Source organism: Octodon degus, unplaced genomic scaffold, assembly GCF_000260255.1.
Source record: "Octodon degus isolate 3935 unplaced genomic scaffold, OctDeg1.0 scaffold00064, whole genome shotgun sequence".
Lineage (NCBI taxonomy): Eukaryota > Metazoa > Chordata > Mammalia > Rodentia > Octodontidae > Octodon > Octodon degus.
Genome location: NW_004524640.1, coordinates 8198421 through 8210327, shown reverse-complemented (window position 1 = coordinate 8210327; position 11907 = coordinate 8198421). Strand labels below are relative to the sequence as shown.

At 40.9% G+C, this 11907-nt stretch overlaps 1 protein-coding gene and 1 pseudogene across 1 annotated transcript; one reads left to right on the top strand and one right to left on the bottom strand.

Annotated features, from left to right (window-relative positions):
- Window positions 1-1844: 1844 nt before the first annotated feature.
- On the bottom strand, window positions 1845-9901 carry LOC101585607 (apolipoprotein L3-like). Its single transcript, XM_004634674.2, has 2 exons — window positions 9854-9901; window positions 1845-2944 (listed from the first exon to the last, which is right to left on the bottom strand). The coding sequence occupies exons 1-2, from the start codon at window positions 9880-9882 to the stop codon at window positions 2083-2085; spliced, it is 891 nt and encodes a 296-aa protein (XP_004634731.2). The 5' UTR covers window positions 9883-9901; the 3' UTR covers window positions 1845-2082.
- On the top strand, window positions 3029-4887 carry LOC101585212 (annotated as a pseudogene).
- Window positions 9902-11907: the final 2006 nt, after the last annotated feature.

The window sequence follows — 11907 nt, the reverse complement described above, 5'->3', positions numbered from 1 at the left end:
ACTCTTGCCTGCCTATATCTGGTAATCTCAGCAACAAATTTGATGATAAGAATATGCAATACAACAACCACTGTTCACTTTCTACTCTTGTTTCGAAATTATGTACCATATTGGTTGTTGAATGTTGCTTTATTTTTCGTCCTGTTGCCTGTTTTGTTTTTATCTCTTTAAAATAAAAAATAAAAAGAAGAACCCCTTTCAGGTCCCACCCGCCCACAATCACCCCTCCCCTTCTCTGCTCAGGTCTCACAGGATGTTCATCCATAAACCACCCACAGATTGATCAGTTGACGAGCATAGTTCCACCATGATCCCTTTGCTTTCCCCAATCCCCATCTCTGGACACATGAGATTTCTGAGCGACATTTTAGATCTAAATAATAATAACTTGTTTTCTTCTATTTCAGTTTTTCTCTTTATTAGTACAGTTCTTGTTTGCAGTACATAATGATTACATTCTTCAGGGGAAAATCACATATGCATAATGTCTTAATTTTTTCTCATCTCCTGCTTCCCTTAAACAGGAGAAGGCAAAAAATTACCTTGTTTACCTTCCCTTAAACGATTTCTCAGTTCCCTTCCCACTTGCAAAATGCCAATTTTCCTACTTCTCACTAACTTTTATTTTGCTCTTTATTTGCATTTCAGTTTTCTCTTGTGAGATATTTAAACTTATATGTCTAGTTTATGTCACTGCATAGCATGATCTCAAATCGCATCCATTTTCCTACAAGTGACTCAGAAACAGCTCCTTTTTCCCCTCATAAAATGTCCCCAACTTTCCATGCCCTGGACAGCACGCGTCCTGTGACCTCTGCACTGCTTCTTGGGCCCAGATACACTGACTTTTGCACGAGGTGGATCAGTCCATGAGACAGACCATGGACTGCACACACGATCCGGGCTCGTAAAGTTGTTGCTCGAGCATTTTCCCTGATTGTCTAGGAATGATTCCTCCATATCTCGGGAGAAATGGCCACCGGCTGCAAATTTGAACCCAGGCTTGCACACTGATCAAGCACAGGAGAGGTGACTCCTAGAGTCGCTAGCCTTGTCTTTCCGTGGATCCCGGGTGTGCTGGAAGCTCCTGGCTTCCAATCTTCCCACCATCCTTTATTCTGCACCATGACTACCAACAGCACAATTTGTCTTTCATAGCTGATAAAGAACTGAGGGATGGCCTTGATTCCATCAAACATGGGGAAGTCATTCTAATCTCTAGTGTCTTCATCCTTCTTTATCTTCAGTGTTTTCTAACTTTTTCATTGGAAGTCTTTCATCTTGATTAGGTTAATTTCCCGACATCAGCTTTCATTTCTTTGGATGATGCTGTGAATGTGTTTGTTTTCCTGATTGGTTTCTCAGCTAGATAATTCAGGCTTTTAGATAGTGTTTGATTTTTCTCAAGTTGGTAGTGTGTCCTACTGTTTGTTGAGCTTGTTTATCAAATGTAAAGGTCTTTTGATGGAGTCTTAAAATCTTCCAAATACAAGCTTATATCATCTGTAAATATGGAATATTTTATTTCTCCTTTTTTATGTATATTATTTTTATTTCTCTTGACTAATTGCTCTGTATAACATTTCAAACACTTCACCTGGTTCCTGATTTTAAAGTAAATTCTTCCAGCTTTTCTGCATTCACTATGATGCTATCTATGGGCTTATGGAAAATATACTCTATTAGGTTGAGATCCTATAATTAATTAATAATCCTGTAATTAATCCTATAATTCCTAGTTCTTTAGGGCTTTCACCATGAATGGATGCAGAATTGTGTGAAGACTTTTTCTGCCTGAATTGAGATGACATGATTTTATCCTTGCTCTTTTTTATGTGGTGAACTATGTATATTCATTTTCTCCTGTGGAAAGCTCCTTGCATCTTGCCTTCTCTTAGCCAAACTATAATCTGTGTTAATCCCTCCTTTGCTGTGGCCACTTAACAAAAATGGCAAACTCCTTAATGCTCAGGTGCATGGTCTTCATCTCATCCCTTTGGTCTTTCTAGTACAATGTGTGCATCTGCCTCTGTCCCTAACATGTGGTCTTACCGATGTATCACTTGTGGGACTGAGTGAGACTTAACTACAAAGTGCTAGGACCTGGTTGAGCTCCTCCAACTCCTCCTCCAGCTCCTGAGCCTTCCGCCGCAGCTCTTCAGCTAGTGGTGCCTTTGCCCCCTCTTGCAAATGCTGTGAATCTTTCACAATGTTGTACACATCAAGCCCAAGGAATAAACTTCTTACACCTGCAGCTCCTAGCCGGGCTGTTTTGGTCATTGATAGGGCTGTGCATTGAAATGCCCGCTTTACCTGCTGAGTCCTGCGGGCTGAGAGTCCCCCAGTGCTTGTGAAGCGCATGGCATCTCGTGCTAACGCTGGATCTGCTAGAGCTCTCCTGAGTGCGATGATGTTACTCACCATGGCTTTCATGTTCCTTCTGAATGTCACACGTTTTATAATATATTTGAATAGTGGCTCACTTTCAGCCTCTAGCAAAATCTTCATGTTGTCCTCACTGGCTGACAGGATGCTTTGGGCTTCTGCTTCAGCTGAGGATGTGTCTGAGTGTTCTATGGCAGTAGTGGTAATATCAGATACAGCTGTTGCTGCTCCCAGCCCTGACCCTGCTGCTGAGAGCAGGAGACTGCTTCCTGCTGTGAAGGGTGCTAGAAGCAAGCCAAAGATGCTCAAGACTCCAGAGAAGGCACCAACGGAGCTGGTCACCACATTGGAGATGGTGCAATCTTTGTGCACCTTGTCAACCCTTTCGGCAAGGGCGCGAAGTTTCTGAATACATGACTCAATTTCTGCTTTCACCTTCGGAAACACTTCCAAAAACTTCTTCCTAGCCAGGTTGTCTTCCTGGAGCATTATTTTGTCTTCTGCTGTTTCATTTGCTCTATGTTGCTTGAAGTAATCATGCAGCTCCTTTGCTTCATCCCTGCAATGGTACAGGTCTGGGGTTAAGAAAGGCCTTTTAGTGTGTCTGCCTCATGTGTGGGAGTTGCTTTGACCGAAGTAAAGGGGAAAAAAGCTCACAGGAAGGAGCATAAAGGCTCCACAAGGAAAAAGCAAATTTCAGAAAAACAGTGATTCTAGTTCCTCAAAATATTCCCCAAAAGGTTGTTAAGGAGAGGGGACCTGAGGTTACTTGAAATTTGAGAAAAGTACTGCAAAACCTTGGGGAAAGTGTGTGAAATAATTCAAGAACAAGCAACGAGGGGACAAAGGGCCAAAGAGCAAATTCAAGCAAACAAATAAATTCAACAAGGAGAGAAAATTCCAGCCTGATGGGAAAAGTGATGAATCAGCATCCAAGAAACCAAAATAGGATGACTTCAAAAGGAGGAATAAAGAAGTAAAGCCGAGCAGGCAGCTCAGTGCCTAAACCAACTATGATATTGTTGTTCGAGCAAAACAGATTTGGGAGATTATAAGAAGAAAGGATTGTGACAAAGAAAAATGAGTGAAGCTGATGAGTGAAGTGGAGAAGTTGATTCAAAGGAAAATTAAAACTATTGCATTTGCACACAGTTCCACTCATGTGATCGAGTGCTGTACTCAGTATGGTGATAAAGAACAGAGAAAACAGGCTTTTGAAGAATGGCAAGATGATTTGGTTGAATTCAGGAAAGCCAAATATTCCAGATATATTGTGAAGGAATTTCTCATGTATGGAAGTGAACCACAGATTGCAGAGATAATCAGAAGTTTTAAAGGCCATGCGAGGAAGATGTTGCAACCTGTGGTAACCTTGGCCATCATGCATATGTGTACAAGGCCATTCTGGAGCAGAGGAACATGCTGACTGAGGAGCTCTATGGGAACATGCTTCAGCTTTATGAGTCTGCAAAACTCCCAACTCTGGACAAGGGTTAGAGGTACATCCTGAAAAATTAGAGTTGATTATGGATGAGATGAAGCAGATTCTAACTCTAATGGCTCAAAAGGAAGCCATGGTTAAGCACTTAGTCCATAAAGTATTCTCTTTATCTATGCAACCCCAAAACTCAGATCAGAATTGATCAAAGCCAACCATGAGGCAGTGGTGTACCTGACCCACACACATGATGGTGCCCAAGTGGCCATGTACTGCCTGTGGCATGGCACACCTAAAGACAGAAAGGTAATTGTGGAAACAGTGAAGACTTATGTCGAATACGTGGCTGATGGCCAATACTCTCATTTGGTTTTGCTGGTGGCATTTGATTGTATTGATGATACTAAGTTAATGAAGCAGATGATCATATCAGAAATTATTAGCTCCTTGTCTATCATAGTAAATGACAAATTTGGGAGGAAGTTCTTGTTGTATTTATTGAGCCCCAGAGACTTTGTGCATACAGTATGAGAGATCACTGAAGTTCTGCAAAATGGAGACTGAAATACACACAGTAAGAAAGACATAGATCTGCCACCACGAGTTCTTAGAATCTATTTCTCCAGCTTTGTTAAGCTAACTACAAAGAAATACTCAAGAGATGGTGCTCGATAAATCTGCATGTGTGCTGGTGTCTGACATCCTGGGATCTGCCCCTGGAGACCCTCAGCCTGCCATGGATGCCATCGCCAGCCTCGCACCAGCAGAACTGCACCCTGGGGGCCAGGATGGAAAGCTTCATGTGGCAAAACATCCTGCAGGATACCTCATTTTGAAATGGCTAATAGAGCAAGATGAAAAGATGAAAGAAGATGGAAAAGAAGGTTGTTTTGTGAAAATCCTCGTAGAGCATGTTGGCATGATGAACCTGAAGTCCTGGGTCAGCATAAATTGGGGTGATTATACTTTCCAGCCTTCTACAGAGTACTGACCAAGAAGTTGCAAATAAAGTCAAAGCTGAACTGAAAAGCCTGATTTCCACATTAGAATAAATGAAAAATACCAACAAAGAATAAAAATTCCATTTGAAAATCTTAACATATAGGGGGACATATTTAAGAACAAACTAGAATCACTTTTCCCATTCTCTGTTCAGTTATTCCGCTGCAGAAAAGAAGTGTGAGGGGCCACCTGTCTGGTACTTTGGGAGCTCTGCACATGTGTTGCTTTTCCTGAGAACATTTGATTATATAAAATTATGTGAAATGGTAAAAAAGAAAGAATGAATGAATGACAGAAAGAAAGAAAAAAAGAAAGAAAGGCATTTTATCCATCAAGTGTACTCAGCAGGACTGGGGAGATGGCTCAGTGGAATAAACGCTTCCCTGGCAAGCTCAAGGGCCTGAGTTCAATCCCCGGTTGCACTAAAAAATAAAAAATTAATAAAAATAAATAAATGTACCCAGCTTTTTATGCAGTGTAATATTTGTTGAAACTATACTTCTGATTTGATTTGAAACTGTCTCATTGCTATCTGTTTATCAATAAAACTTTGAAAAAAAAAAGAATCTCAAATAAAAAAAATGTGTACTCAGCAGGCACTCTTCTGCATAGTTTATTGGGGTTGTACCATAAATTAAATGGAAATCAATTTTCCAGATGTGAGGAATTTTCACCAGTGACCATGTTTGGCACATCACAGATGAACTGTGTGGTGGTTCTTGGTGAATTCAAGGGCTGTTAAGTAAAGTTATACTAAGATGCTTTTTAGAGGCAGATGTTTGATGAGATGCTTTCTCTCTTCAGGTTAACTACCAAGTTGTATGTAGAATAGGGGCTCTGCAGATGGATTAAGCAAGGGAAGGCTTAATTCAGAAACACTTAGCATGTAGTGAAAAATTAATCTGACTTGAGGCTGTTGGCCTTTTCCCTTATTGCTGGCAGGGATCTGTAGGAACTTAGAGTCTTCTCCCTGCTTGAAAGACTGTTTGACTGTGTAGACCTTGTCTATAGTTCCACACAGTTTGACATCCTAATTTGAAAATTCCGAAGCTAAAATATGCTACCAACTCTGAAAGCACTTGAACACATACCTGTTATCACAGGTAGAAAATGCCATACATGAGTTCATTAGATAGGTCACAGTCAAGTTATGGGATTGCTAAAAATATTACATAGAATTTCTTTCACATTATACAAAAAGGCATAAATGAATTTCATCCTCTAGATGTGTGCCTGTCCCAAAGATTTCTTATAATTTATCAACAAAAACTTTTAAAATAAAAGTCTAGCTCTTTCGGGTCCTCTTTTCCAAGATGACGAAAAAAAGAAGGAACAACGGTCATGCCAAAAAGGGCCGCGGTCATGTTCAGCCTATTTGCTGCACTAACTGTGCTCGGTGCGTACCCAAGGATAAGGCTATTAAGAAGTTTGTCATTCGGAACATAGTGGAGGCCGCCGCCGTCAGGGACATTTCCGAAGCGAGTGTCTTGGACGGTTATGTGCTTCCCAAGCTGTACGTGAAGCTGCATTACTGTGTGAGTTGTGCCATTCACAGCAAAGTGGTCAGAAATCGATCTCGTGAAGCCCGTAAGGACCGAACTCCTCCACCCTGATTTAGACCTGCTGGTGCTGCCTGCCCCACGACCTCCACCAAAGCCCATGTAAGGGGAGCTGAGTCTTAATGGACTGAAGAAAACTCTCTTGAGAAAGAAATAATAAATTGAATGTTATACTTTATACAGCATGTTGAGTGTACCTGCCAGAGGTGGGTTGGGTTAATTCAGCCTATCCAAGTTTAAGTTTGTACTCGGAAAATGAATAAAGAGGAACACACTGGAAAACAAACAAACAAAAAATAAATAAATAAATAAAATAAAATAAAATAAAAGTCTAGAACCTATAATACTATTCAGAAAACATACTCAGCCTTCACATGATGATGTTGATGGTGGCTATGGGATGACTTCTGTCCTTTGGGGAAACCGGAGAGTAAAGCAACTAACATCTGGGCTGGGGAGAAGTCCTCCAGACAGTGTGTGATCCAGTCCCTCAAAACTCTAACTTCAATGACTGCGTTAAAAATAACTCTTTCCTTAACCAATACATAGTCAGGAACTCCAGAGCCCCTTTTCAGATAGTTGTTGACCTGAATTCCATTTCTACCCTGTGCCTTTGTGCTTGGCAAGAATCCTATCAGTTCAGATTAGTGTGAAGCTCCTGTTCCTCACATCTGCTCAAGTCCCCATCCCTGATCTTTGCTGAGGTATTCCATGACCTGCTTTAGGAGAAGCCGCATTGAAACCTTGTTGCCAGATTTCTCCTGCTCTTGACAGTACCGGTAGTTGTTAGCTCTCTACTGCCCCTGACTTTTCTTCTTGGTTGTAAATTTCCAGTTGTTGGGCCAGAGAGATAGTTCAGAGGTCTCAGTACCTGCTTGGGCAAGGGCAACGATCTGGGTTCCGTCCCCTGAACCTCATGCAATGCTGTCCCCTCCCTTGGCATGGTGAATAAGCCACTGAGCCTGGGCTTAGTAGCACATGCCTCGAATCCCAGATCTTGGGACCTAAAATCTGGAGGATCCTAAGAGTCTGAGCCACATATCAAGAACCTCTACCAAATACCCAACTTTAAAAAATAAAAATAAAACATTTCCAAGCTATCTTGACTGTATCCAATCTCTCTCTTCCATTGCCACAATCCTCCTGTTTAAAGTCTTCTGCACTGCTTCCACATGTATCAGAATAATGTTTTATGGCACAGGGTGAGTCTCACTGATGGCAGTTCTCCATCTGAATTGTCACACATTAAATACAGGACAGCATTGTGTCCTGTGGAAAACAGAAATTTCATGTATGTAATTCTCTAGGCTGTGCCCTACATAACTATTGTTTAACTGATTTTCATCTGTTTGTGTCTTTTCTTGGTGATACATTCTGTGTCATAACTGTTTTGAGTGAGTTCTCTAAATTCTCTTGTGTCATCAACCCTCTATATAATTGATATGAAATGTAAGAGTGGCCTTAGGGACTGTGCCCTCAGACTCTGAAGTTTGGCTCATTCTTGGAAATTAAAATTGAAAACCTGTAACCACAGAACCTGAAGAGTCAGAGCATCTTGTGTGCTCTGCCATCAGCTCTTGAGCCATCCTGATGTCCTTTGGCCTTCCCAACTAAATGCTGCTGGGTCCCATTGTTTCCACAGCACAATAGAATCAGAAGACCTGGCTACTAACATTGCCTGCACCCTGACTCTGTACTTACCTTACTGCATCTTGACACATCCTACTCCACTCCTGACCTGGTAACCCCAAATTCACAATGACTGTCAGATGTCATCTACCTGATAAACACCTTGGGGACAGCTTTGGATATGTGCCACCAAGACCAGCTTCAAAGTTTCATGAGAAAGAGGGACCCAACTATATGAGCTACTAAGCCTAAAAGGATCTGAAATTGGCCTTAATGAAAGAGGGAAGATTTTCTTTGTGGGTAAAGACTTTGAGCCACTTAGATTCTCTGGAAATGTACCGATAGTGTGTAAACTATTTCAGCTTCAGAACTTATCACTAAGCCACCCTGCCTTTCAGATGGACAAGAGCTACTACTGCAGCAGGGTATCCAAAATGAGAGCTGAGAGCTGCCAGCACCCAGAGACACAGCAGCCTCTGTAATCATCTGTGATGGACACAGCAGGATGACAAAACATCCCATCCCACAGTCCCACATTTTCTGTTGGGCTCATTGCTGCATTGTGCTTTCATCTTTTAGCCCCTCTTTGGCTCATACTGGTCCCTACCCTGTGACCCCGAACTTCTTAAATTGTTCCAGTCAACTCTCCTTCCTCAATCCTGAGCCCTGGCTCTGACCCTGGTGTGCATCATTCTAGGTCTTTTGAGAGGTACCATCTGAAGGGTCCTTAGTTCCCTACCTTTGCCCCACAGCTCACTCCCAGGCCTTCACCACAGTCCTATCAGATTGAATTACTGGTCCTGGCACACAGCTGCCAATCTCAGTATCCACAGGTAAGTCTGGAGTCTGGAATCAAGTAGAAACAGCCATTTCTCACTGTTCATCTGCAATCTGGCCTCTTTGTCGTTGGGGCCGCAGGCAGATCCTGCTGTGTTTGTATACATCCTCAGCTGAGGAGAAAATGAATTATGTGGAATCCCAAGGAACACATGTCAATCATGTTTAACTGTTTTCGCTCACCAAAACATCTGAAAGAAGGAGGCTCTTGACCCTACTTTCTTCCATCTGGCTATTGTTTTATTTATTTATTTTTAGTGTATTTAGTACAGGGTCTACAGGGTCTCACTACACAGATCAGACTCATAATGATCCTTCTGCACCAGGCCCAGTCTCAATCACCATCTCAGCATGCCCCAGGGGCAGGGCCAGCACAGCACCCCAGGGATTGAAACCTGGTCTCTGCCTCTGTCTAAGCAAGTGCTTTAACCACCTGGCAGTTAGCCACATTTTAATGGCCCCTGTATGCTGGCTTTTGAGTTACTGCCTCTCTCTCTCTCTCTCTCTCTCTCTCTCTCTCTCTCTCTCTCTCTCTCTCTCTCCCTCTTTGTCATTTGGCAGAACCGGTGATTGAACTCAGGCCCTTGTGCTTGCCAGGCAAGCACTTATTCTACTGAGCCATCTCCCCGGTTAGATTGAATTGCTGGCTTTTAAAACTTGTCTTTGCTTGCACACTCATTGTGTGTCACCATAAGCTAAGCATTTATCTTGTTTTTCTTACAGTAAAACACAATGGATGAGGCAACTAAGTCAGAAAGTGGTAAGGTCACTTGCAACATCACATACCAAGCTGATGCCAGCAGTGATCCTGTCCTTTCTGAGCATCAACTCCAGTCATCCTGAGACCACTCATTGCCAAGGAACAAGGGAGAAAATTTACCCCTGCGGTTTTTGAGAAGGCTCACCATCAACCAGGAAACTGCTGGGAGAAGAAATGTGTGCCTAGGGAAATCCAGTCCCATGAGGGGCAGCTTGGCATTGCTTGGGGTGCCCTGCAAGATACCTGGACAATTCAGCTTCCTCCGTGAACATCTTCCAAACTTTATCATCAACCAGCAGTGTCTGAAGATCATCTGGACACATGGTATTTTTCATATACTCAATGACTTCCTTAATGTAGCCCATGCTTTCTAGTTGGGGAGGAAAAGAATAAGGTTAGGAGAGAGCATGGTGTAGTGTAAGTAGTCAAATGTTCATCTTCCTGAGAAGCACTCACACATTTGGGGGGTTTTCTTTAGGGTTTTATTTTTTTTTTCCATGACTGGGAATTGAACCAATGGCTGCACCTGCTGTAGGGAAGGGCTTGTCTGCCAAGCTGTAGACCTAGGCCTTTTTAATTTGTATAGAAAATAATAGGTCTTCCAAAGTTGGCTAGAATGGGCTTGAATTTGCCATCCTGTGTCCTCAGCTACATGAGGAGCTAGAAATACAGTGTATGCCACAATGTTTGGACAAAACTGATATTTTTGATTGTGCCAGTTATGTTATGACCTATGTAATGTCTCCAATTTTCATATGGTAAGACTGAACTCCCTATCTCCATATTTGGAAACAGGATCAATAAAGCATTAGAGTAATTCATATTAAGTGAATTTACAAAATTATGGCCAAAATCCATAGGACTTGTGTGCATATAAGAACAGAAGAGAGACTAAATTTCTATCTCTCTCTCCCTCCCTCTCCCTTTTTTCTCTACCTCCATAGACAATATAAAAACCTATATCCATATATAGTAAGAACTCCATTTACAAAAAAGCGTTGAGCCCTCACCAGAAACCAAATGTGCCACTTGTCACTTGCCACACATTGATTGATGGCTTTGTCTTCCAAAACTATGAGAAAAAAGGTAATCCTCTGTTTCAGCCATCCAATCTTAGAATCAAAAGGATAAGAGACACAGATTTGTGGAGTGGATCAAGAAATTAAAACTAACAATATGAGGTATATAAAAACACATATAACCCAAAAGAAAATTGAGAAGTTAAAAAAAATCAAAGAATGGAAATTAACATTCCATGAAATGAGAACCTAACATCAAGTAAAAAGAGTTATCACATTTGCAGATGAGTTGGATTTCAAGTCAAAAATAATCAGAAGAAAAAGAGGTTGAAACTTTAAGAATCAACTCAACAGTAACAGACAACAATTATAAACATATCTGAACAAAACATTTGGGAAACAAATTTCATAAAAGAAATATCACTGGATATATAAGGTCAGATGAGCATTGGAACTATTACTATAGGACACCATAATAATCCAGTGTCACAAATAAATCAAGAAAAATAAATTAAAAAATCAACAGAAAAACATCAGAGTTGAACCAAACCCTTGAACAATGGACTTACTAGATGTCTCTACACAGTGTTACATCCAATGACAACAGAATAAACATTCTTCTTGGCACACATGAAGCATTCTTCAAAATAGACCATACAAAAAATAAATATTATGGGAAAAAATAGACCATACTCACTAATGAGCCATAATTAAGCAGACCCAACAGAATTGAAACTCTCTATACATACTCCCAGATCATAGTGTAATGCAGGGAAGTCAGTGGTAAAGATGCTGTAGAAATATACCCATGCATGGAAATTGAACAATATACTCTTGAATAACCAATGGATTTCAGAAAAAATAAAGTAATTAATTAGCTTCTAGAATCAAACCATAATATTAGTACAACATACCAGAACTTATAATACACAATGGAAACAGACCCAAGAAAATGTTTAAACTTGTGAATACCCACAGTTGAAAAGCACAGTAGCCCAAATAAGCGAACAAATGATTTAGTGATGTACCAAAAGTTTCTAGAAAATAAGAGTAATACAAATCCAAGGGCAGTACAAGGAAGAAAATTACAAAGATCAGACATGAAATTGAGACTGAATGAAGCCTCAATAGAATGAATCAATGAATAGAAGGACTGGTTCTTTGAAATAACATAAAAAATACACAAACTCTTAACCAAACTTAGCAACAAAGGAAAGGCCAGTATCAATGTAATTACAAATAAATAAAAGGTAAAACCATAATAAGAGAATACACAGT

Excerpts from the sequence above, each read along its gene's own strand:
- LOC101585607 (XM_004634674.2), bottom strand. The coding sequence starts at position 9,882 with ATGTTCACGGAGGAAGCTGAATTGTCCAG. Across the intron at positions 2,945-9,853 it reads GAGGAAGCTGAATTGTCCAG|GGATGAAGCAAAGGAGCTGC; the intron begins GTATCTTGCAGG and ends GTACCATTGCAG.